Source organism: Carassius gibelio, chromosome A25, assembly GCF_023724105.1.
Source record: "Carassius gibelio isolate Cgi1373 ecotype wild population from Czech Republic chromosome A25, carGib1.2-hapl.c, whole genome shotgun sequence".
Lineage (NCBI taxonomy): Eukaryota > Metazoa > Chordata > Actinopteri > Cypriniformes > Cyprinidae > Carassius > Carassius gibelio.
In genome coordinates this window covers 6,705,762-6,733,519 of record NC_068395.1, presented here as the reverse complement: position 1 = coordinate 6,733,519, position 27,758 = coordinate 6,705,762, and the positions used below count along the sequence as shown (strand labels likewise).

Sequence of the window (27,758 nt, the reverse complement as noted above, 5' to 3'; positions counted from 1 at the left end):
AAAACAAACAAGCCTAGCTCGCCTTGTGGAACAAATCCTGTCTTGTCATGATCCTGTCTAACTTAGGTCATCAGACCACGACAGTGACCTCATAAAGACTAGATTAGCATTGTATTTAACGGCTAATTAACCCCAAGCCTACATCTTTAGGCTGGATCTACACACTGATTCTGTTGCTGGTGTCATGAGGTGCGTTGCTTAATGGCGACGTTAACAACGCTGTCATTAAAAAGCTTGTTTCGGTTGGAGTTATCACATGCTATATCACACATTTTTAACAGAGATTAGCATCTATATGCATTTTACATCAACATGCACAAAAAGTGTGACTGACGAGGGTTAGATTGGATTTGTCCTATGAATATTCATTTTCATAAATGCCTGCTCATTAATATTCATGCATTCTCTCACATACAGGTCCTTAAGTGTTTATATGGCTTTCTCATCATCTTTTTTAGCAGTAAAGTGAAAAATGAGAGTTGAATAACCCAACTTATTGTTTTGTTATTGATAATTTGAGGAAAATACATATATACATATATACTAATTTATATATATATATAATTATGTATATTATTTATTTGAATGCAAAAATTATAGTAATAATATTTAATGTGGTGTTTTTTGTGCACTGAATTATGGGATGTTTGTGTATATGTGTGTGTGCACAGTGCTAAATGTAAATAGCCTTCAGATCTGTTGTCAACATTCATCCCATTGTAACATTCACAATGCCTGTGTATTTAATCTGAAGGCAGCACTTACATGTATTTTGCTCATGCAGTGTGTCTTGCTCTCACCCCCAAGGCCAAGCCTCACACTCTTCAAATATGTAACACACACACACACACACACACACACAGTATCTCTCTATCTGTGCCTGCTGTAGCCCATGCTGCCCTTGATTCAGTTCTGACTACCAAATATAAACGCATAGTACACACTCATAAGTATACACACATATCCACATAGGTGCACACACTTACAGTGTCCTGCAAAGCATGACCCATGTGTTTGACCCATAGCCAGGTTTTGTATTGTGAATACAATTGAACTGAATTGCAGCTGCTATGCCACAAAAAAAAAAAATATATATATATATAAAATATATATATAAATATATATATATATATATATATATATATATATATATATATATATATATAGTGTGTGTGATTGTAATGTTTAATTGCCTTATTGGCACTAAAATTGAATAAAAAATTTTTTTTACTGAAAATTATTTTCAGAAAAGTGGAAAAGGGTTGTTAGTGAGCAGATGCATTAGATGGATGTTTTATTTATTCTTGACACAAAACTCTTAAATGTAATGTTTTCAGTATTATACAGAATATTATTAATGGCTATAATTATTAATGTAAAATATGATCATAATCTTGCTTCCAAATGTATTAAATCTATATGTTTTAATATTTTACATAGTAATTTTAAAATGCAGCCATGGATAGATTAAGCCATTCTCAGTTTAAATAACCTGTCCCAACAGGAAATAGCATGTTCTTTTATCTAACTATCTCTACCTCTGTGGCCATAACTGTGCTCAGTTCAGCATATTCCAAAGGTCCTTTTACTTCCAGGTGAATATGTTGCTGATATATTACAAATGACCTTTTCATGCAAGCAATCCTCAGAGAATCTGATTTTCATCTGAGCAATAAGAAGAGAGCGTCCCTAGCAAGCAGTGTGCCCTTTACAAGGTCTGATTGGCCGACAGGTAAATATTTATAGAGCTGTATGCTTCTCCATTCAGCTTCCTGATCCATGTGTTTGTGTTTTTGCATATGGGTATTACAGATTTAAGACGATGAACTTCATTGCCTTTTCTATTATGGTAAGCTTGATTTAATTATCTTCTCACCTTTAGGATCCATAGCACCCGAAAACCTTAATTTACTGGTCAGGAGGTTTTAATGTAGTCTTGAAGACTGTTCGGCCCTTGTTAAACATCTGCTCAGGTGTGTGTCAGGAGTGCAGAGGCATTCAGAAGTCCCGTGGAACAATGGCACGTAACTCTAGATGACTCAGGACTTATAGGCAGGCTGAGAGATTTTTGTGTTTTTAACAGTAGGCTTGAATTTCGGTTGAAGATTACTGCCAGAAAGAAGTGGTGGGCCAGTCATAGAGATTGGATTGCTGAAAAACAAGCTTAATCATCTCCTTCAAAGGAAAACCAAGAGCAAAAAATCAGTTCCGTGTCTGCTATTGGTCAATATAAAAAAATAAAAACATGTTCATTTTCACTATTTTACATTTATATTGTCTAATGCTCAATTAAAAGTGTAGTATTAACACTAATATTTTTACAACACCATTAAATGTAATCTTTAGAAAATCTCAAAATAATGAATTAGTCATACATTATATATTCACTTTTAAAAATTCACATTATATATTTCACATTTAAAATAATTGATTTGTTTAGTTTTTTACTCTAAAGAAGAAGAATGTATCAGTATCTGCCTGAATTTTTTGGAGAATCAGGGAATGGGACTGGTTCCAGACTCAAACCTGCATGTCCATGTCAGCAGCACAGCCTGTTTTGTGAGCATTAACCAATGCACCACAGCTCTAACATGCATATAAATCTTTAGTTTTCACTTTTACTTTTTCATTTTGAATCAGCAACCAATATTTTATGTGTATTCCATATCATACAACTAATGCTAATGCTAAAACTGCTTAAAGTTAGTGTATAACCTTATGCTAGCTGTGTCAAAATTCCTTATTTGCTAAATAGTTTCCTTATATATTTTTCCCTATAAGTACCTTATACATTTGTTGAATTAGCCATTTTTGTTTTAATTGTCTTCATTAGCGTGAATGTTGTGCAGAAAAAGTCCCTGGAACCAAAAAAGGGACAGGAATTAGCACGGTCGTTAGCGACTCAGGCCAAAGCTGAGGAATTCCTTTGAAGCTGTTCTTATGGTAAGGACCGTTTTGCTAATCTCTGTTTGAGGAAATCATGGTATTTGGGTCACAAATTATTCACTCAAATTAGTGATATAAACTATTCTCTAAATAGCACAGAGTTGTTACTCCCTCCTGGTCTCCTGCTAACATGCAATCCTCATGCTCCTGTAGTGTTTTTGTTGAGGGATTTGTTTATGTCACAACCAAAAACACATGTTTGGGGCACTGCACTGCTGAGCCATCAATAGAGTAAAGATAAAGTTAGTTTTAGTGAGACTTGGGCCTGAAGTTTGGCTCTAGGAGCGCAGGTCATTCATTGTGGGTGTTGTTAGCATAGCTGTTTTTGTTATCACGATCTGCTATTCATGATGCTGCTGCTTCTTCTTTTAGCCTTGTCTGACTGAGTGTTTAGAGTGGCGAGGTTTATTTGGGAGGAGAGTTGGGTCTTTGCCCTGTCCCACAGTTGCAGGCGGGGGGTTGGTTACAATAGAGAAGCACTGCCATGTTGCCATCACCATGATGGGCTCTGGCTCAGAGGACTGTGTCCTAGTCCAGAAAGATGCCGCTTTCTGTCTGTCTCGCTGACTGGGGTGCCCTGAGACACTCCAAAAAGAGTCAAGGGTGAGGTGTATAGACTAGACCCCTTTCCATCTGCTGAGTGTGTATTTGTGTTTGAGTTGAGCTTGTGTGCAAATGTTTACACGTGTCAGTAATGTTAATATAATATATATATTAATAGTATATATTAGTGTATTTGTATTTATATGGTATATTTCTATTAATTGTTATATTTGTTTCGTTTTTATTTCAGTTTTAAATATTGTATAAAAATATATTGGACAATTATTTGAGTTTTTTAGTAAAAGTGTTTATCCCCCCAATTATTTTAAGTAATTTTACTGTTCAGTATTAGTTTTAGAAGCCGCATTATTTTTCTTTCTAAATGATATCTGTGTTTCTCCATTGTTGAAAAGCAGCAGCTGCCACTGTGTTTTACTTAATAATATGTGAGTCATTCATGCTCAGTGTGTCTGGCCTGTTGTTTCTCCAGCTCTTTTTGCCAGCTGCTGTCACTCATCTGTCCTTCCTCTTACAGCATTGATGCTCATCCCACTATCTGTTAAAACCTGGCCAGGGCCAGCCAGCTTTCACTACTGTAATCAACTGTAGGATTTATGAATGGAAAGGTAATATGATTAAACACATTTAGGTAAAAAATATTACCAAAATCCTTTCTCTGAAAATTCCACCTCTTCAACATCCTAAAATAAGCACAAAGAGGATGTCGGTATTCGAGTTCACTCACTTTCCCATGCAATTTGAGCACAATGCTGTATTTAGAAAAATACTGTTTCGCAGTTCTGCAAATTTTAAGTGAAAAAAGGCGTAATTATAGTTTGCACTTGGCTTGCGTACAGATGCATGTTTTTTTAATTGTATGATATTTTTATGCACATTTGTGCAACTTATTTTAAAAGCTTTCATTATTGCACAAACAAAACTCTATCATCCCAGTAGATTTTGAGAGGCCGTTTGACTGAATTCAGTTCCACTTTAGGTGAGCTGAAGTGTCTCTTCACCCGCTGACTCCGTTCACAAGTGGTTGACCGCGAGGCCTCTCAATAAAGCTTAACTGTGCTAGTTCATTAAGAGAGCGATCAGTAGCAGAATTTGGTCAGCAGAGCTTGTCTCTGCAAGTGGGCATCGAGAGGAGGGGTTTGGGGTTTCTGAGGACGTGTGAAGTGGCTATTACTCTAAATTACAAGCTTCAGTATAAAGCACTGGCAGGCAAAGGATACACACACTCTGCTGAAGCATTATTGTTCAAGTATCAACAGCCACTTGTCTTTTTCCCTCTCAGACAGACTGATAACCCTTCTTTACACTCTCTGGAAACCATTCTGTGGATTTATGCACAGGGCGTTTATTAGATAGCCTCCCACTAAATTAATAGCATTTTAATGGAACATACCATCATTATATTTTCATCACTTCTTTGATTTCCTTCTTAAGCACACTATCTATCTATCTATCTATCTATCTATCTATCTATCTATCTATCTATCTATCTATCTATCTATCTGTCTATCTGTCTATCTATCTGTCTATCTATTTTTTAAGCAAGCACAAAAAGGCTAATTGAAATTCAGACACTTTAGATGAAGTCGATTGTCACATTGAAAATCTATATTTTTTTAGCAGTATTATTTATTGAAGCTTTAATGGAAAGCATCTGATTAAAATGTAGCCAGATATATTTCATACCATATATAAATATATAAAATCTAGAATGTTCTTTTTTATTATACTTTTTTTTAAATACTATATTTTATGATATATTACAGTACATTAAGTTATTTTATAAATATATATATATATATATATATATATATATATATATATATATATATATATATAATATACATATATATATATAATATACATATGGAATAAATACATCAATAACAAGTTCAATCATAATATTTATATTTATGAAAAAATTATTATAAAATAAATGTTAAAATATTTATCAAATGTTTCTTCATTAAATATTTTATCAATTAAATATTTATCAATAAATATATCTCATTATATTTATATACTTAATTGTATCTGTGTGTGTGTGTGCGTGTCTGCGTGCGTGCGTGTGTGTGTGTGGAATTTGTTCTCTGGTTGGTTTTACTGCCTGATTTTGGTTTGTTTTTTGCTACTTTGTCTTTTCGCCTCGTTTCCTTTGTGTTTATCATTTCAAACACAGCTGCATTAACTCTATTGCAGGGGTCTGCAGCACAGGGACCCTTAAGACTGATGCTCAGAGTAGAATTACAACAGAGCACACACATCTGCAGCCAACAATGGAGAGAAACATAATTGTGTCCTGTCATATTTAAATGCTCCTCGACTGCAGAAAAAGGACAAAATATATCCCTCTCTCTAGCTTTTCATTGGTCTTTTTTGCCCCTTCCTCGTCCTCTCTGTCTCTCTTTCACTTTCAGCAGAGATGCAGCTTTAGCCTCTAGACTAGTCAGAAACAGTCTGGCGTTTGAGGGAACAGGCATTGGCAGAATACAGAGGTGGGGGGGAGAAACACCTGGGTTTCCTCTGCTCCTTTTTAACCACTTCATGCAAATAAGGCCCGATTTTAAAACTCATTCGATTAGCACATAAACAACCTACAAAACAACAGACGGCTTCTCAACAAAACATTATTTAAGAATCTTAAACTGATCATCTTAAATTGTTCAGAATGATTCTTCTCTGTTATTTTTTATTTTATTTATTAATTTATTGTTAGATTTATTTTCAGACTTTTATTAATTGTATTTATTATTTTAATTTGCAGATATATAAATTGTTCTTACATGTTATTTTATTTTATATTCGGATATGTTCTTCCCTGTTGTCTTGTTTTGTTTTATTTTATTTATGTTATTTTATTTAAGTGTATTTATTTAACTTTTAAATTATTATAGTGTAAATTAACTATAATTATTGAATGCTTATATATATATATATATATATATATATATATAATTCATTTTATTGTTTTATTCTTTTAATAGTTTATTCATGAATTTCATTTTAAATTTTGTATTATATTATAATTTTGCCATTTTACATTTTAAATGTTAGCTGTAAAAGCTTTTTGCCACTTCATTGGTACAAAAGGAGAGGACAGGAGTTGAAGGATAGAGGAAGAAAAAGTAGGATCAAGCTAAATTTGAGCTCATGTCTCCCAGATGAGCAACAGAGCTCACAGCCTTGTGTGCGAACCACTAAGCCACATCTCATGGCCTCTTGTCATGACTGTACTCTGAAATCTTTGCATATGAACCTAAATGAAAGGTCTGTTGTTGTTTGTTGCTCAGCTGGAGAGAATAATGTCTTGCCTCACATTCAATCAGAAGTATCCTCCACCTCTGAAGTCCTTTTGTGACTAAACATACAACCAAATCAACTCAGATCCTCACAGCCACGTACACAAAACAGACATATCTAGGGTTTGCATTTTGAAGTGGTTTAAATGTGATCGCTGCAGGCTGAACGCACACCCCATCGCTAGCCTCTTTTGCATTATGCTCACTGGTGTGAAAACATACCCCGACAAAGTTGTTTCTGACCAGCTTTCATACATAGATGGCTTATGGGTTCTTTGGTTAACTTTTAGTATGTATTAAAAAAAGAGAGAAAGTACGATTTGTATGTTTATATATATATATATATATATATATATATATATATATATTTTGTTGGTTTGTATATTACATATATTACAATTGATTTGTTGAATGGTTGAATTTTGCAACAGTCTAAACTATTAATATATATTGTTTGCGGCTGGAATACAGTTCATAGATGCTTCATTAAACTGATATTCCAACCTGATCTCACGGCAATTCATTCATATTTTACGAGGTGCCTAATTCGTATCAATTTGTACGACCTCATTCGTACAAATTCATACAATTTGTGCTAAATCGTATCTATTCTACATGTTACACAATTTGTATGGATTTGTACGAATGACCTACACCTAACCCCGCCAGAATCGTACAAGTGAGGTGTTACAAATTCGAATTAGCCACCTCGTACAATACGTACGAAATGGTCATGAGATAATGCTGGATACTCCTATCGTTGCTATCGTTAACAGTGCCGTCTCATGAATTTAAAAGTCGTTTAAACCGTCAGCGTAAGGTGTAGCTCTTTGTTTTTTTTTTCTGTCTTTAACATTCGCATAAATTTGCAATCCTTACTTCCATTCAGATTTGACTAATTACATCAATACAGGAAAACTTAGATTATTGCCATTTCTATTTAGTTATGCAGGGTTGTTATATACAAATTATATACATTTTCCAGTCTACTGTACAATTTTGTCTTTTGAGATGTTTTTGTTGACATGCCTAATGTTGGTTGAATTGTGTGTACGTGACGCACAGGCCAATCGCAGTCACACATACCTGAGCGTTCTCCTGTAAGGATTCTTCTCTACATTTCCCTCCCTGCTGGGTCTCCCAAGGGGGACAAAATCACATGTTTTACCCTGCAATCATTCCTTACACTAACCGGTAAGATAAATCTATATTTATATATATTTATTTGATTTATTCTTTAGAGTAAACAGTTGCTTGAGTTCTTTTGTTTTGCTTCTTTTCACATTATATCCGTTATGGTGTTTTGAACATAACATTTGCCAATTGTTTCTCGAAAACATGCCGATAGCGTTTATACAGCTGTGAATGACTTTAGTTATCTATGGAACCCCACTATTTAGTTTTTCATTCCTTTATGAAACTATTTTACTCAAATGGTAACATTATTAACCTGCAGATTATTTTAAAGTGAACAGGCTTATGGAAATATCACAAAAATCACATATATGAGTTTCAAAGTGTCGAATGGAAATGTTATATTTTAAATGCAGTCATGTCTATGGAGATGAAGCTGAAATGGCCTTTTAAGATATATTTTTCCATTTTATTTTTATTTTAATATTAATTATTATTCTTTTGATTGTTTTTTTTTGTTTGAGGACATTCTACTTGAGATTACACATTCAAAAATAGCAAATAAGTTAATCATTATTAAAAAAGGATGTACGAGATTGGATGAAATTAAATCGTTGATTGATACAAATACTGATGACTGTAATTATGCTACATTAATGTTAGTTATGTTTAAAAAGTGCCCTTCAGTGAAAAGCATGGATTGAATATTCAGAGAGTTATAAAATGAAATTAATTTTATTATAGAAATTGTTCTGAGAGACTTCTAGGGAAGACAAATACTTACATTTTGACATAAACAAAACTGAATTATACCGAAGACACAATCTACCGTTTTAAACTAGCAAACATTTTCCTTCTCCAGTTCAGCAGTCACCATGATCAACAAGTAGCTTACTCTTGTCTGCAAGCTTTGGAAGACAAATTTTGGATTGGCTTCCTTTAAATTTGCTTTTTTTGTTGTTTTGAAATGATACAGATATCATTTGTTTCTACATGTCCACATCTGAAACGGAAATGGGGAGTTCTTGATATCAGCTGATGAAGAAAAAAGAATGAAGAATAAGCCTGCACGAATGATCTTCCTCTTCACCGATGTAAGACCAACTTGGTTTGACAGTCCATCCACGGTTGTTCAATTTTGTTTTTCCTTTTTGTTTGTTGTTTTTTGTCTTAAGATACAATTGGCCATTACATGTACAAAAACATCAAAATGACTTAGGTTGGAAACTGAAAAGCAGAGATTTTTTTTCTTTTTCCATTTTACGATATAACACCGGGCACTTTACAGAAGTCTGTTCTCTTTTATTCTTCAAGTCTTTGTGTCAAAGAATGATAGAGAAGTGGCACAATCCCCGTACAAAAAGGTCCTTTAGAGTCTCCTCCTTTCCTTCCATAGTAGAATACTGCTGAACAGCCCTGCCTTGAAGCCGAAAGACATCAGGAGTTGGAGAAGCTCCTCGCTCTTTTTTCCTCTTTTTCTTTTTTGTCCTCGTATGACTTTTTCTCACTGTAATCTGGGCCAGTACTGCGACATGTCTGGCTCACTGCCTGGTACTTGGACTGGTACAGAAACTCCAGGCGAGATTAGACCTAGCACAGAGGTGGGAATGCAGAAATATTTAGGCTTGTCATTCAGAGCATGTATAAAAATGAATAAAATAAACGTATATACAGTGTATATATATACTGTAATTATGAAAGACATTTTAAATAAAAATAAATGTTAAATAAATCAATTAAAATATAAATACATTTCAGATAAAAAGTTGTCACATGTGACTTCAGAGTTAATAATTTTAATGAAACTAAAATATAAAAGAAACATTTCATAAAATAATACATTTTATATACTTTTTTAAATATATTGTTATAAAAGATAAAAAATAAATTCAATATTAAGATATATTTAATAAAAAAAATTAATACATTTCAAAAAACACTGAAGCTTATTGTTGGCCACGTTTGACTTTAGAGCATTATATATATATATATATATATATATATATATATATATATATATATATATATATGTGTGTGTGTGTATGTGTGTGTGTGTGTGTGTATAAATAATACAAAATAATATTTGTTTTCATTTTTATTACAAAATTTTGTGTAAAAATATTTATTAAAATGTTTAATAAAATAACATAAATTTTTCTTTTATTTTTAGTATAGGAATAAACTCTTACCCGTTGAGGCTGTGCCTGAGGGGGCCATTGATTGGCTGTTCATATGTGCTTGCATGTGCGGTGGGGTGTATGTGTCATAGCTCCGCCCATTCACCGTAGGACTAGTGGGCAACATGCAGGAGTAGGATGAGGTCTGGCTGGGCTGTGGAGGGGGTAAAAATGGCAGACCTGTCAGCAACACAGCCTTAAATAGAAATAGCCTTACAGACCTGTATGCTGTAGTTGCATAAGATTTTACAGTGCTCGGAAATTTCAAATTAATAATCCTATGAAACACTAAGACAAGCGTATGAAGAGTATATTACAGTGTGAGGCACTAAACTGACAAATGTGGACATACTTGCATAGGAAGGTTGTTGGACATGGTGAAACTTGGCATTGGTGGCAGGGCGCTGTATGTGTTTGTGAGGGCTGTGTCTGATCTTCCCAACATAGAGCCTGATGTGAAGGATACTGTAAAAAAAAAATGAATGTCCAAACATTATTTTTTGTATATTTTCAGTAGTATTTTCTTATGGCTCTTGTAAAGGAACAATGTGTACATTGTAGAGGCTTTACCTGGCGTTGTGGGCTGAGGGATTGGCTGATAAACACTAGTGCTGAAGCTGCTACTGATTGGTATGTGACTCGAAGAGTTTGTGGCTTGTCTTCTTTGATTTCTTAACTTTTCCTCCCTCCTCCATTTTGCTCTTCTGTTCGAAAACCATACCTGGATGGACATACTTTAATTAGTTATCAAAGACATTTTAAAACAATGTTTGAACAATCAGTATCTAGCAGGATGAAGAAGAGGTGGGAAACTTTTCTATGAAATATATTTCCCTTTAGATCCTCAGCTATTTAAAACTCCATAAAATCAATTGACGGCAGTTTTCATATCCTTGCAGGTGTATTTCCAAGTTCGTTTACATTTATTTTGCAGGTGGTTTCAGTGAGCAGGACCAACCCGATCTCACGGCAATTCGTACAAATTCATACGGCCACACTCGTACAAATTCATACGGTTTTTGCCAAATCGTACGTATTTTACGAGTTGCACAATTCGCATGAATTCGTACGACTGACCTAAACCTAACCATCACTGGGGTTTAGACAAATCGTATAAAATCATATGAGTGAGGTCATACAAATTCTTATGAGTGATGAGTGATTTCCTTTTCTTTTTTACTGTGAGTCAAGCAGCCAATAAAAATTGCAAGAAAAATTATGACAAATTATTATGAAATATACCCATTTTTATCTCTGTTTATCCTATTTTAGTGTTTTCGCTCACCTGTATTCTGGCCTCTGGTAAATCTATTTTTGCAGCTAGTCTCTCTCGTGCGAAAACGTCAGGATAGTGCGTTCTCTCAAACTCTGGTGGAAACATTACAAAATAAGTCATGAGTTTTAAAAAAAAAAATCATTTTCTGTGCAGTTACACAAGGGAAATGCTTAAATGTCATGCAGAGCATGCAGTAATTTAAGTATAAAAGTTTATAAAAATGTAACTGTTTTGTTGTAGCTAGTCTATAGATGCTTTAATATCAGTGCTAATCTTCATGTTTACCTTTTTCAAGTGCTTCTATTTGTTCTTGTGTGAAAGATGTGCGGTTTCTTTGGAGTTTTCTTTTTAGCTGAAGCCTCATTTGGGTCTCATCTGAATCCTCTCCATTGGAGCTTATTGAGTTTGTGTTCTCACCGCCTCCATCTGACTGCTGGCAGCCGTCTGGAAAGGAAATATGAAATGTAAGTTTGTGCGGTTTATTCACACTTCTCATTCTCTGTTTGGACTCTTAGCTGTAATTAAGGTATATAATGGTTTGCCTGTCATATTTAGGTTGGAAGAATTTAGTAAAAAATTACTGGAGCATTTTGTAGGCTACTGTATTGCCATCTACGATGTGTATACATTTAGAGCACGCTCACTTAGATCTTTCAGTATCAAGTCACAAAGGCTGACGAGCTTGATGGCTTTACAGAAATGCGGTAAAATGCCCCAGAAACCTTTTCAGATCCTCTGAAATGTTTTTTTAAAAACCAAACACCCTCTCCCTCCTTTTCATTCCCGAGTTCTTCAATTAGCCTATGGCCACCATATGGGCATTTGCAGAGCTATTGAGGTGACCACCAATACTTGAATAGGAGAGGGATGCTTTCACAGCCACACAATGCGGGAGAGTAAGGGTAACTCTTAAATACTCGCTGGGAGGACGGATGGCAAACTTTCGTGGGTTGAATTTTGAGGACACAATTGGATGAGGCGACAAAAGGATTCTCTCCAGCAGTCATTGTAGCACGAGGATTCCAGTCAACAGACTTCTCAGCTCGGTGTGTTAACCTTTATGCTCTACTGTCATTAATCACTGTCCCTAGGGCCGGCCCATTCAACCTCAGTTAGGATTTATACCTTCTTATAGGCGCAGAAAGAAAAACAGCCAGGCCACCATGAATGAGACATCTAAATACGAAGGCTCTTGTTTGTCACAGACCAGCTCAGAGTCGATGAGCTTTAAACCTGCTGTGTTGTTGGGCACCAGTGCATAATCATCCTTTTTCATCTCACCAGATACATTTGAGATTAAAAAGTTTTATTTGAAGTTTGAAAAGTCTAGCAAGTGGATATTTTGAGTGTTGTGAGGTAATAATGAAACCCCAAACAGTTTGGACTTTGAAACTGGTTGTGGTGTAAATAGTCACATGACCATCCAGATGACCCTTTAAAAGATTATTTTGGTCCTATAGAAGGCAACCTGTCAACCTCTCATATACATATACAACCTGTCATAATTTGGAATATATAATATTAAAAAGGTATATTATGAATGTATTAAATAACGCTCATAGCACCTGTAAACATCACATTTGTGTCCAGTTGGAAAACACAGAGCCTGTTTTACAATAGGTAACTTATTGAGCCCAATTAAAAATAATAATATTAATAAACATATATTATATGTTATATATTAGAGAGAGAGGGGGAGATCTTTTTTATATATATAAATAGGCTAAATCCACTAAAATTGTATAAAGAATACTATTTTGTGTCACAAAATGTAGTTTTAAGGGTTTTTAGGCAATGATGTATTTGTTATACTTCAAATATGCAGTTTGCTAAAAAAGATAAGGCTTATTTGAATATTTGCTTCAACGTTTTCAGAGATATGAGCTCCAGGGCATCAGCGGCCGTTCATCGCTCATGAACCCGCTGAGAGCAGCCTCGTCTCGGCCAGTTCTTCTGTATTTTGACTAAGTGATTAAACATGAGATATAATTCGTTTTGGGTAAATCTAACGGCAGTCTTTGGTCTCATTTATCTATTATTTGTTCCAGAGCAAATAATTTTGGCTAAAGGCAAAATCTCATCACATTATATTTTATATAGCCTAACTATACTGTATATCACAGCGCAACCTATGTTGCTTTTGACTGAATTGCCTAGCAATGTTTATGATGAGTGTTGTTGTTTATTAAATATTGTTATTCAATAAATAGTATTTAATATAAATAACATCAGTATTTAGTTTTGGGTGTGTTCCTGATGGTGATTTTAGTTAGCCTACATTGTTCTGCCATGAGATGGTGACAAGAGACTGTTTTTATGACTCAGCAGTAAGGACTTTTATATTGAAAGAGACTAAAACAAGGTTGTAAACAAAGTTAATTTAACTTTTTCAAAAACACCTTGTAAGACTCAGGCAACAAACACACTCAGCAGCGCTGTCAACGGAACTCATCGGAACAAATATATCACTTTAATAAGAGGACAATCAAAGTAATGTTTTATTGTGAATACGAGACTGAACTGAAGATTGAATGCTGTATCAGATGCAGGTAATCACACTCGCTCAGTCCATCTCTCTTATAATATTCTACTCTACATCGCTACTAGTTCTAAAGTGACGTTTTTTAATTAGTTATGGAGGCTTGGGCTCAGCAAACTTTACTTGAGATTTAACCCAGGAAACAAAAGAGGGTTTTTAAAGACTCAATAGGCTAGTTGTTTCATATGTAGGCTATTTACACACTTGTGTCGTCCAACTATTGTATAAATGCAAAATCATATATTGCTCATATATATGTTAGCTTACTGTTTAATTTTTAAATTGGGTCTTATCGAGCAAATTATCTGTTTTGTTTTGTTTTTTGGCTCCATACAGTTTAGGCTACAGCTGATCCAGAATAAAATGCATGATAGGTAAAAATTTATAGCCTGGTGCACTGTAAGTCGCTTTGGATAAAAGCGTCTGCTAAATGCATACATTTAATTTAATAATTTAATTAGAAACTAAAATGGAGCTAATAACATGCACATAAAATGCTGGGTTGTTTCAACCCAAGATTGGGTCAAATATGGACTAACCCAACCACTGGGTTACATTTTTAATCAAGTTTTTAAACAAACATTGGATTAGTCCATATTTGACTCAAAGTTGGGTTGAAACAACCCAAGCATTTTTTAGAGTGAACTGGAAAAAGTACTGTCCAAAATTACTTTTTAGTAATATTATGTAAATTTGACATGGTTACTCAACTACTCATTGGCATAGTGTGAAATATTAGACTAGATCAGTGATCCTCAAATCTAGTTTCCTTCAGAGTTTAGTTCCGACTCTAATTAAACACACCTGCCTGTGATTTTCTAATGATCCTGAAGACACTGATTAGCAAACTCATGCGTGTTTGATTAGGGTTAGAGCTAAACTTCGCAGGAAAGTGGATCTCGCGAGCCAGATTTGAGGATCACTGGACTAGATATTAATAGTCTAACTTTTATTTCTTCCTTCAAGTTTCTTTATTTTTCAAAGACAGTGCATTTCTATGTTCTAAGAAAGTTTTAAAAGGTCTTTGTGTTTAGTATCCCCACTTTTCAAGAGCTAATCCGAATGTGTGGCCTGTTCTCAAAAGCCTGACCAACTGTCGCCAGATTTCGGATTTGTTTTCGCTGACAAAGGCGGTGGGAAATAAAGTCGTTCCTTATTTGGGCGTTGTCGTAACCGGTGAGGCGGAAGGCAAGCAAAAAGGTAGCAAAACAACCGCGGCATCTTTCAGCTGTGGAGGCCTTGATGAGGACCTTTGGAAAAGGGAAAGTGTCCAAATCCTTTAGACGGCTTTAGCACCCCGAGCCTCTGGCGGAGGGAGGGGCTACTACGAGTCCTCTGAATGAGTTGTCTCCTTTAGCGTCCTGTCAGCCCAGATGAATCCGCTATTTTATTCAGTGTTGCGTGACATTCATCAGATTGCGACCATATTTGTCTCGCTTCGTAACCTCACCCTGCCTAATAATATCCTACTTTGGGAGCGAACTTCTAAACGATATTGAATGAAAATTCTATATGCCTAAATAGGTTTGCTAATATATATATATATATTTGTTGTTTTTTTCTTTCTTTTATATTTGTTGAGACAAATCAAAAATGAGATGCTTAAGAGTGCCGGCAATTAATTCACAATTATTAAATAAGCACTTTATTATAAGTTTTCTCCTCAAACATGGTGCGTACGATGCCGCTTGTCAATAAATTATTAAATATATATAGGCAACATGGCATGCGAACTCAAATTAATCCATATATGCGTATTATGCACTGCACTTTAAGTAGCCTATAGTTAAATGTGTCTAAATCTATTCATAAAAACATGCTGAATATTATATAATGTGATTAGCTCAGTTATGGGCTACTCCTCTTTGCATAAAACACGTTTGTTTATTAAATTGCTGTAAACCAGTCAATGATTTGACAGGCCGATATTATATACAGACATTAATTCTCTATGTGTCATATATTTGTATATGTCTGTCACTTTAGCTGTGTAGCTAGCGCCTTGACAAGTCTAATTGTCAGACGTTGCCATATCATGTCCAGCGTGTCTCCGGTGGAACATTTCCACAGCTGTCTCCTCCAACTAAACGCGTATTTCTGTCGCCTTAATGAGAAACAAAACGTTTTCTAATGAGCTATTACATAGCGACAGAGCTGTTCCCATAACACATGTTTCTGTGTGACAGAAACATATTTTGTTCGGGGAATCCTTGTTTATTTCTAAGCCGCGTTTTTAAAGAATTGTAAAGGTGGACTGCAACTCACATTATTATTCTTAATTTTAATTTCATTATTAGAGTCACTGCATATAATTTAGCCTATAATTCAAGCGTCATTCAATTATTGATAGGCTGTTATAACAGTAAATTAAGCTCCGTGAAGCATGCATATAATTTAATTGTCTATTTAATATTTTAATATTTTATTTAATTCTATCGTAATACTTAAAAGTACATTGAATAAAAAATGTATTATTCTGGGAATTGTTTTATCTCTTTATATTTTAATTAATTACAATTTACTCCAGGTTGCAAAATAACATATTTAGGTAATACAATGCCCTTTTCATAATTAAAATAGCCATACCTTGATTGGGCTGTCCTGGCACCGAGGTTCCGGGGTACCAACCCGGCCGGGTCCCCCACGTGCCGGTCTGACCGTTCAGCATCCTCAGCTTTTCATACATGCCATCTGCTCCCATCTGTTGCTTTTCGCTAGCCAGGTTGCGCAGTACTCTGTTTATCGATGACACCTGAAAGACGAACCCAAAGATGCGGCACATTAATTAAAGAGCGCATCCGCGATGTGGCATGTTGTCTTTTGGAACGATTGGCCCCATTTCTGCACAGGCCTACATGCCAGAGCATTACATCGCGTTGCATTCTACTTTGGTATAGTGAAGATTACAGCAGCGTCCGGGGAAGGCCGGTGTTGGGGAATGTTCAAGGTCATTAGTGCATGCTTTTAAACAATGCATTACGCATTAACTTCTCTGAATGAACTTACACTGGGTATATTATCGTTTGTGCAGACCCCCTCTGATAGCAGCCTGTCTCGGATTTCCCACGCGAAGATTGACGGACACTCCCTCTTGTACTGGGCAATTTTGCCGACCACCTCGGGGGTCGCTACTCTTGGTTTACTTCCTCCGATCGCCCTGGGTCTGATGGAGCCCGTTTCATAGTATCTACCCAAGATTTTACTCACGCAGCCGTTCGACACCTAGACAGAAAACAAAAGAAACAATTCACATACATTATTTAAAACTAGTGTGAAATGTTAAGTGTGTGCTGGAAGCAATGATAAGCTTACGTTTTCATTGTCCAGCACTTGGACTTTTGCATCAGCATGGGTCTATAACACAAGAGATACCTTTAACACGAAAAATATGTCTTCAGTGGTACGAGAAATTATGCACTCTTTAAAATGCATTTCGGTCGCCAATTTTAAAAAAATTGCCAAATGGGGGAAAAAAATTGAAGTGCTTCGATCCATTCCTCAAGACCACCGTTTATGCATTCCAAAATGAAATCTGAAATGAATTCTCGTTGGTCGCTGGCATTAATAATGCAAGGAAAATAATATTATTGATAAAAAAAAACAGCTGGGAAAATGACGTTTGAAACAGCACACATGTGAAATAAAACCAAAATATTTCCATTTTTGGTGAAGAGTTCACATGGACGGAAAAGATGCATTCTCATCACCTGCAGAATCCGGGATATGTCACACGGCCGCGCGCCACTGTGAGCGAGTTCAACTATTTTCTGTCTCGTGGAGTCTGGCAGCGGTCTGCCGTTGACGAACACACCGCCGAGCTGGTTCACTCCACTGTGACCTTAAAAAAGAAGGTAAGATCCCGTTGTAAAACACCAAGCATTTAACGCACCAGCCTCAAAATACTCACTCCATTAAAACAGAATCCAATCACAGCTGTTTTCAACAGAAGCTTTCAGGTCGCGATTGTCTAAAATGAGTCAAGCATTACAAGAGCATTGTCAACAAATCCCAATGTTCGGAGTAAATCGCTTTTAAATCAGCATAGCCGGTTATTATTGCTGTTCCATATGTTTTGGACAGTTCTCCAGATGTGCTCATAATACCATAATCTCCTAATGCACAATTGTAATATAATTACACATGCAGAACATTGATTAAGCGTCAGCGCTCTCGTATGATCTGGAGCAAAACATCTCCAACCCACTGAGCTGAGATTTGCGCATCTTTGCAAAGCCTTAAACGGATCAGATGGGGTAATGCTATTTGTGGCATTATAATAAAACTTCTTAAACGCTGCCATGTTTAAACCATAGTCTCAAACATTAAATAAAATAACTTTAACAATAAAAGAAAAAAAAAAAGAAAAAAAAAACAACCAAAGCACAGCATTTCCTAACTAAGCAACTGGCTTATGTTACTTTGTATGTGGAAAAGCCCGTAAAAAGCAGACCAAAGGCACCAAACCTGAAGCCAAAACGGAAAAGCAGCCTTCCCAGTTTGCTTTTACTTCTCAGCTCCCTTCCCTCCGAAGCCTCGCGTTAAATTGAGTCCAAGAGCACAAGCTCCTTTGCAATAAATAAGCTCCAAATATAGAAGAGGGGGAAAATATGATGAGCCTGCCTGACATTTGTCTTTAAAATAAAGCTAGCTGCATGTCAAGTTTGAGCTTAATTTCTGGAAATAGGCGGAAGTCGCCCTGGATCATGCATGGAAGGCTAATTGAAAAGATCAGTTGGAGCACTTGTGGCAGGCATGTCACTTTATGACATAGCTCTGCTTTTGAAAATCGCATCGTCACGACAAATAGTAGCATGATAAAACGACCCTTTCTGTCTGCATTTGGATATCACTCAGACTAAATTGGACTCTACTCATTTCCCCTTTAAGGGAAGCTTAATTTTAAGGTAGCCAGGGGCTGTGCGCGTGTACGTTCACGGGGGCGCGCCTCGCCCTTAATATATTAAAAGTGACATTTTTTTTTACCAAGTGACAAACCTCCATTTGCCTATATTTACGCACTGGGAGCGAGTCTGCGGGATGCTGTTTTATTCTGTAGGTTTATGCATAATAAATCTGCAGAGCGAAATATAAATCTGAATTATGCATGAATGTTTTATTTTTATTGTGCACACTGAAGGTTTATTCTACCCGAGAATTATCTCTCTTAACATAAATGCGGAAAGAAAATACATATCTGTTCAATTAGGAATTAGTCAATCCGTTGTTGATGTTTGTGTGTGTGTGTTTCCTGCTACGTAATAGACACAATTAGATTTATTGGCTTTGAAATCCAATGCCTTATGGCTTTAAAATACAGCCACTTGATTTGAGCTCGCCAACACGCAGATTAGGATATAAAATCAAACTTTCACTTGAAAGGTTAAATCTTAATCGTTCTATAATTCCCCACGGGGAACGGTGTGTGTCTCGCGCAGTGGCAATCATTGCGCGTGCGGTAGCTACTCTGTTTCTAATCAATTAATAAGAAGACATATGGTGTCAGTTTGGACGCTCCACACTATATTCACAAGAGTTATTAGCACAAAGCTTGGATTGTCGCCTGTGACCTTTAAACAAACCAAAGGCCTAACCCGAATTATATATTTTTAGTAATACACGCGAGACATCACACAACATTTGTGTACAATAACACCATTTATCCATAAGAAGAAAAAAAAAATCAAAATACAATTTTTAGGAGAAACTTATTTTCATACATATTATTTTAGGATGTTTTATCTTTAGTTCTTTTTAATAATAATGTTTTTAAATGTGGGAATATGAATTTTATATATATGTCTCTAGTGTAATGTGCCCCATTTCCACTGACCTAGATTTAAATGCTCCGTTGAAACTCCAAAGTGTTTCACATACAAAAATAATCAATGGACGTCAACGTTAGTGACTAACACAGTACACCAGTCGTTAGTATGACGACAGAGCAAACACTGGCACTTACAACAATAAAAACATTAGAAATGAGGATGGCATTCAACACACCTTCGTTACAGATGTCATACACCTCTTGTCCAGCATTAAGAGAGAAAATATGTCTCATTTATTTTAATCATAACTTACTCAGTACTTTCCACAAATTACTAAAAGTATATGTTTTGCAAGTTGGCCTTCACACATCTCAAAGACACAGACACATCCGCGCATGTAATTTATTCATGCTCTAGGACACTCAACGTTGCATCAAAGCTCAGTCTATTATTTCACTCTCGCGGTGTTTCATAAACATGACAGACATTCCATCCAAATCATGCAATGTCAATTTCGTTTCTGCTAATGGACTAGGTGGATTGGCCGCCGATGCTAACATTAATTCAGCAATTATTTAAAAGCAAGTCAAGCAGAAACATCCTCTCTCTCTCCCTCTCTCTCTCTCTCTCTCTCTCTAACACACACAGACACACACAATTATGCAAAGAGCATATGGGTAAGACATTCTAAGTAGGTTGTGTAGCTATGCAGGGTTCCATGTGAGTTTTTTTTCGCAATTTAAGGAATTTCTCACTGGGAATGCAATTTTTGCTCTCTCAAATGTAGCCTTACAAATTTTAAATAATGAACTACGATGTTCCATAAAATGTAAACTTGTTAAAGTCAGGCTTAAGCGAGTTTAGCTTACTATAGTATTCAGCTACTTTTGAGGGAGCTGTATGAATGACAGGCAAAAAAATTGGCAGCACCCCTGACTTACAGTGTAAACTGCCTTCACTAATATACCAAAACAAATGCTTTTCTGGCTAGACGCCCCTCACGTTTTTCTTGTGTGTGTGTGTGTGTGTTTGTGTATACAAAAACGCATTTCAGAAAAAGAAAAGAACTCCACTTACTGTTTTGCATCATGGACGCGACGCCAGACTCCCACGTGGCCCGGTTATAGTAATCTATTAGTCATAAAGAACCAACAACAATGGTCAGTTTCACATTTTTAAATCAAGTGTATTGCAGTGCATTGTGTTTGACTTGTGTACAAGAAAGTTACGGACAATAATTGTGTGGGCTAAAGCCTCACAGTTTTTGCATTCATGCTGCAAAAAGTGAGAAAATAATAATAATAATAATAAAATACTGTCTCCAACAAATACACTTATGTCCCGGGTTTAAACTTGCCTGGAAACAGAGTTGACTGTCCACTTAAAACAATTTATAGACTCTCATCTGCTTCACTTATTAAAATATCCCTAGGACAAAGCAAAACAATTTATTAGTAAACCTATCCATAATTATTTATTTAGCATTATAGCTAAATCTAATATATATATATTTGTGGTTTTTTAGCAATTATAGCTAAATGTAATTAGTTTTTTTGTTGTTAAGATAGTGTTTTTGACTAATAAATTGGACAATAATTAATTTGTTTTTCGGATTAATAAAAAACAGAGTCTATTATAGTTAAAATCGTTTTCTTGTTTTAGTTTTAATTGATTATTCGAATAACAATAATAGTATAATAATAATAATTATAATAATAATTAAATTATAATAATTATACAAAAAAAAATTCGACCTGTAGATCTGCTTTCCCTTGACCTTCATGATCAGAAAACTTCAAATGTTGTGAACAAGGCCTCTCGTTCAGATAATCTGTTCTGGTGACACACGCTGTCTACTTCGCCTGGCTGCGTTAGAAAAGTAAAACCAGGAGGGGGTGAGGGGTCCCCTACAAAGCCCCGCTGAATTTCAACAATAGCGTTCTTTCTCCCTCTACACCAAAACCCAGAGAGTAAAACCCGGGCTCCCTAACTAGCTACACCGCTTCCAACTAAACGTACCAACAACTCTCAGAAAATAAAGAGCTGAAGGAAGCGACCCCTTCCCCTCCTCCTCCTACACCCGGTCCAGCATAGCCCCGTTCACCCGCAACAGCCAGTGCAGTTCATTGTGACCCGGTGCCCGTTACCTCAATGCCTTTTTGTTTGTCTCTTTGCACGAAATAGAAAAGTAATTTCTTGTTATAAGTATCTGGAGGTAATTGTGTTACTGGTATGTGTGGGTAAAGGCTGTAAAAATGTACAACAGCGCAGTGGGGCGCTCAATTGGTAAAAGACAATTGCAATAAAGAACCCATTCAATACATTTACCGAAAAGGAGGCCAGTGAAGAAATACTCAGCGCTTTGATTTGTTCTTCTTTTTTTATTTTTGAGGAGATGGATTGTGTGCGCGGTTTACGGTGCACCGCAACAAATAAATACACCAATCGCCAGCCAGCTTTGCACGTGTTTTGTGAAATAACATCTGTATTTTAAAAAGCTATATTAAAAAGTTTTGCTTTTAAAAAATATTTGTAACTCTTTAGATCTATTCATAGTTATTTTAAGCAACACTTTACATTTTCTCAGATTTCCCTATAAATTACAACAAATCAAAACAATATATTGTATTCAAATAAATAATTGTATACAATGATTCTTTTTTATATAGGCCTACGAACTAAAACATTCCGTATTTCTTTCTAACGTGGGCTATTTGAGGTCTTCTGCCTGCACTCATCTTTTTGGTTAATCTATTTTAATAATGCTATCTTTAATTGACAGGCCTAATCATAATTTTGTTTGTTCTAATGTGCAACATGAAGGCTCTTAATTAAGCACACTTATTTAAGTTATTGATATTCTGCGGAAAGTTGATAGGCCTACTTGTGAAAGTTTAGAAAGTTGAAAACGGTGCTGATTTATATTACAACAAAACTATATATCCTGTAATATAGCTTACAAAGTACTGACAACGTAAAATCCAAATAGAGACTCTGCAATGCATTTAATTTTACTCCATTTAATTGCATTTTTATCACGTTTATGTTTAATGTAATATTTTTTATAAAACAATTCATGCATATAGATTTAGATTAGATGCCAAAAAACCCGATAATTTATGTCCCTTTTTTAATACAAACTTCACAACAAAATTGAGTAAATTAGCTGTTAAGTTTGAAGTTTAAACATGAATGTGATTATGCATTTTAATAATTCGTTTGTGACAAAGAAGGCATCGTTTTCCTGACTGAAAAGCAAAACACCAAGTTCACGGTGCGATTTGACGGTGGCGCGCGCGGCTGAATGTGATGGTGTGATTCAACCTGACACTCCACCTCATCGGGTCATTGCGTTCCCATTTTCAGGACTGATCGCGGTCTTGGCCTACTGTGACTTTTTGCTCTCTTCTGTCATAAATAAGATCTTTGCTTGGCACAAAACTCGACATAGCTGAAGCTTAAAAAGGCAAAGAGCGTCCGTGAAAATCCATGATAAGAGTTTGACACCACGAGGCTGTGCAGCTTTAAGTTTTCTGTTTCAGTATCGTGCCTTTCGTTGAAAGTTTTTGTTTTGGTAAACAGTTTCTCAAGGCTATAAACAACTTCTGTTTTAATTGTTTCTCATAATTATTATTTACTAACCACTAGTTTTTATTTATAATGTTTAAAAGCCAGCGTGTATATTTAGCAATTTTACTTGCAAGTGGTGCATATGCGTGCAAGTTACTCGAAAGAATAAAATCTCTTATAACTTACCTTTTTGAGGCATAGTTCCAACAACCTTCGTATCCTCGCTGATATACTTCGTTTACAATAAGGAGAAGACTCTGAAGTTCTGAAAAATCGTCCTCAGACAGTTTGTCTTTTATAGTTTCCAACTGATCTCGGGTGGAAAATTTTAATTCCCTGCGAAGGAAACAGAGATTGACAATAAAATGGGATGTCAAGCCTGCGCGAGACTGAAAAATGTGCGCTTGTGGGAGTGAGTGAGAGAGACGGGGAAAGAGAGGGAGCGAGAGAGAGAGAGAGAGAGAGCGCGCGCACCTATGCTGATTGGTGATAGCACTCGTGTATTAATGTGTGTTCCTGGTCTGTGCCTCGCCTCCTCTCCTCTTCAGTCGCCCATTAGCTGAGCCTGACCTCTGTCATCATCTCGCAGCAAAACACTTCCTCCTGCCCCGGTGACAGAGCGGGGAACAGGGCAGAGCAAATCTTCTTATAAGCATATGATTCTCTCCATATTTTTTTTCCATTGAAATGCCTTTGGGCGTTCACGTTATTGAACTCTGTGTGACTAGACACTTGGAAAAAAGTCGGCTACCAGGAAGTGCTATGGCAATGTGTTTATTTATTTATCTATTTTCGGCATACAAGCATGCTCTTGGATTAACCTATAGTGCTTTTATGGGAATTGCCATGGCAGTACTTATTTGTTGCCAAATATTAAACAAGCAAATCTGTATATAAATAAAAAAAAAAATGTTGGCCTGCTTTATTGCTTAAAATTTTACCTTACTCCCTTATTAGTTATTATTGTGTCAGTTTACTCTATTCTTGTGATTGAACCTAGCCTAAACTTTCTCCACGTGTCATTGTTGACTTGGTGTCTGAGAATGTCATCCCCCTTTACGGCGCGCGCTCGACGATCAGTTGGGAGACCCCATACTATTTACATTAATAGCGTGATTTGTTGTCGTTTTTCAGCGGGAGGAAAAGAAACTCCGTGTCGTGGGCTGCCAAGGGGGAAATGAAAATATCATTACGTCCATGGCCGGACACTTAAACTACATTTGTTGATTGCTTGGACATTAGCACACACCTCGGTAAACTCCAAAGCAACCCCTCCGCGCCTGTGTTCGAGGTTACATGCGCTGCACTCGCAGCTTGGGGTGTTCCACCCGTTCACTGGAGTGGAATAGATTCCGGGTTGGGATACAAGAAATGGAGAGGGGAGGGGGGAGGTATAGCATGGTGGGACAGCTTTAAAGAGAGACAAAATGTTTTGGGACGCACGGAGCATAAAATTAAGCTGTGGTTGCATACACTTGACTTCGTTTTGACATGTGAAAAGTGCTAAAAGTCGGAGCTCATCAATAAACTATCGCGAAAGTGAATGCGAGCTCTGACAACCATTGCATTCCCCACTATAGCACAATGAGGAAACAAACGACACTGCCAAAGAGTCTGCATCGCAATGAAAGGCCGCTTGAATGGGAGTCGGATAATGAGCTGGCGCGACCGTCATGCACTGTCATCTCGGGTCCCGCGGTGCGACCCCGCCACGCCGTTTGATATTTCTGCTTCCCATTTAAAGTTTTGCTGGATCCTCCGATGGTGGAAGTTCAATTGGAAACGCAACACGTTTGTGCTTCTGCACTGGGATTCAAATGTTTGTTTTTAGGTTGTAGCTACTGTGTGTTTGTGCTCAACGATTCTATCCTATTTAAAATATTAGTAGCAAGCTAATTGACGGGGTTCCTTAAAATAGAGCAGTTTTAACATGACACTTTAAAAAAAAAAGACACTTCAATGTTTTTTTTGGAGGTTCGGCAAATAATCTTAAGGCATTTCGATATTAGCTATGTTGTTTTGTGGAGATTAAAAGTTCTTAATGTGTCGTTAGTTTGTAGGTTTTTCAAAAACAAAAGTTGTGTATGGAAGATTGCATAAAAGCAGGCTTTAAAACTATCTAGGTTCTAAGTAGAACGTTTACTTTTTAAGAGTATTTTAGATAGGCTAGTAGGAAACCAAAGACGTCTATATTTGTTAAACCGCGGCCTTTAACGATACAATCTTTTTAAAAGGCTGGTCGACATCAAATATTTGACTAGTTCCAGACTTTTCACACGGATGAACTCTTGTAGTCCTCCCATCAATTAGCACAGTTCGGATTACCAGTCATTGGTGATTGGTCATGAAAAAGACCCTAATCTTGTCGCTATTTCCCCTTAGGCAAAATAGACGGTGCCTCACCTCTCCCTAAAAGTTTTTAACGGAGAGAAAGAAAAACTAATAAAAAGGGGCGGGGACAGGACTGAATGCAGCTGACGTCAGAGCGAGCGAGCGAGAGAGACGTGTAGAGAGAGAGTGAGACTGGCCCTTATTAAGGCGATGTGGGAAAAGTTTATCGTTATGGCTAGTGCAAGCCCCACATCCAGTCACCATGTTCTGGGGGAGGGGACCTGCCAAAGTTTTTTTCTTTTTTTTTGGTTGCCCACAGCGACATCGACCACCGCGCTTGGCAAAGGGCCCTTCTTTGTAGGCTAATTCTAGGCGCCATGATCCAAAAGAAGCAAGTTATACATTGTTCCTTTTCATTAGGTAGCCTATAACAAACAGAAATGGTCATGGGCTGATCATTTTAATTGTTATATCCGTTCTGCCTTTTGCTGGTTAGAGGAGATGTACAGTACGGGAGAAATATTTTGCTGCCTTAATGTTTTATTTTTATTTTATTTTAAAATTAGCTATTGAATATGGATTTCTGAAAAGAGGTGTAAAGTGCAAGAATGAAGTTATTTCGATAAAGTGACGGTTGCGGCAAAACTTTATTGCCTGTGTAATCTCCATTCAAAAGTTTATGCATTGCAGGTCAAATGAGAATATTGATCTTAAAATGAATTTGTGTTTTATATCCGTAATGAATAGTGCAATTTGTATAGCAGCGATTGATTGTAGGCTATAGGCTACTTAAAACATTTATTTTACAAATATTTAAATACACAAATTCCGCTTTATGGGCCAAATTGTATTGGAAAATCAATATATTTGTGTATATAAAAATAGCTATTAATTTGTGGCAGTCATACATTATTTTTTTATTTATTATTGCCATGTCAATTTTAGTAAATACTTGTATTTTTATATAGGCTAGACATTAATTGTATTCTGTAACTTACTGGTGAAGGTATTCATAAAATAACAAATTTATTTTGTTTATTTAGTCATTACATAAAGCTTTACCAATGCGTGATAATGAAAACTCATATTATAATAATAATTAACGTTATTATGAAGTTGTAACTTATTTAACTGAGTATATGTTTAAATTGTCTGGCAGAAAACCCAACTTAAACATTCTTCGTGAGGATTTCCTGTTTACAAATGTCTTTATAAGACAATTAAATGAAATAACATTGCACAAAGCAGTTGACTGGCATGTTGTCAAAGCGTGTATCAAGTATGAAAGAATAATAAATTGATTTAATTGAATAGTTTTGAGGGGGAAAAGTTCTGCATGGCTGTCATATTTAGCCTACTGCTCGAGATTAACAGACACCTAAATGATTTCAGCGCAACAATCTGTCATAACATTCGTGAAAAAATGTTTTAAATCTAGAACTTTGCTAACTTACCTCAATAAACGTTATAGCCCGTTCTGCTAGTGGACCATATGTAGGTGATTTCGTTATAAGCGGCACGTTTCCAATTGAGCGAGAAAAAAGATTGTCTAGAGAGAACCCCTCCGGATCCGTTTCACAAAACTAGTCCCGAAATAAATAATATCCAGTCCAACAAGCTGAAAAGGGAACCACGGGAGAAGTTGTGAGAGACTGTAACCCCTCTTTGTGGTGGTGAAAATACTAGCCTATTTAACGCATGAAAGCATGTCCAACTTTGTACTCGCCCTCGTGTTTCTTGCGATACACGCAAACCACGGACGTCATGTGTTGTCTTGTTGAAAATACCTCTTACTTTAAAAAGCGGTTCGGAATTAAAAAAAAAAAAAAAAAAAGAAAAGAAAAGAAAAGAAAAGAAAAAAAAGACGTCCTCGAGTCACTATCAGCTTTCTCGACCTGGCAAGTGATTGGATAGAGTGACGTCCCACGTCACAATTGACGCCATTTATCATTCCCCAAACCGGGAAGTTGAAGGAACTGCTGTCTGTTATGAGTGGATTTAAGAACCTATAAACTGTATATAACCTATGTAGTTTCTTTGAGGTTCATCTCACTTTATACATTTGTCTGTTTTAAGTTTAACAACTGAATTAGCGAGGTAGCCTATTATTTTGTAGCCTATAGCTTCCTTTAAAAGCATAAATGAACACTTTTTTTGCTG

At 36.1% G+C, this 27,758-nt stretch overlaps 1 protein-coding gene across 7 annotated transcripts; it reads right to left on the bottom strand.

Moving 5' to 3' along the window:
• Window positions 1–8,656: 8,656 nt before the first annotated feature.
• Window positions 8,657–27,371, bottom strand: LOC127946961 (paired box protein Pax-6-like). Of its 7 annotated transcripts, none has more exons than XM_052543807.1 (14): window positions 27,053–27,371; window positions 23,454–23,603; window positions 20,775–20,828; window positions 19,933–19,956; window positions 17,640–17,770; window positions 17,245–17,286; window positions 16,939–17,154; window positions 16,519–16,684; window positions 11,679–11,837; window positions 11,403–11,485; window positions 10,688–10,838; window positions 10,470–10,582; window positions 10,130–10,271; window positions 8,657–9,530 (listed from the first exon to the last, which is right to left on the bottom strand). In XM_052543807.1, exons 2-14 carry the CDS (start codon window positions 23,464–23,466, stop codon window positions 9,445–9,447), a joined length of 1,380 nt encoding a protein of 459 aa, XP_052399767.1. In that variant the 5' UTR covers window positions 23,467–23,603; window positions 27,053–27,371; the 3' UTR covers window positions 8,657–9,444. The 7 variants fall into 7 exon arrangements, with proteins under 7 accessions (XP_052399767.1, XP_052399771.1, XP_052399766.1 ...); XM_052543811.1 differs by lacking the exon at window positions 27,053–27,371 and adding an exon at window positions 21,055–21,125 and having other exon boundaries at window positions 23,454–23,707; XM_052543806.1 differs by lacking the exon at window positions 27,053–27,371 and having other exon boundaries at window positions 23,454–23,707.
• Between the last annotated feature and the right edge of the window lie 387 nt (window positions 27,372–27,758).

Coding starts and splice junctions, on each gene's coding strand:
- LOC127946961 (XM_052543807.1), bottom strand. Junction 11,486..11,678: donor AATAGAAGCACTTGAAAAAG/GTAAACATGAAG, acceptor TGTTTCCACCAG/AGTTTGAGAGAACGCACTAT. Junction 10,839..11,402: donor TACCAGAGGCCAGAATACAG/GTGAGCGAAAAC, acceptor ATGTCCATCCAG/GTATGGTTTTCGAACAGAAG.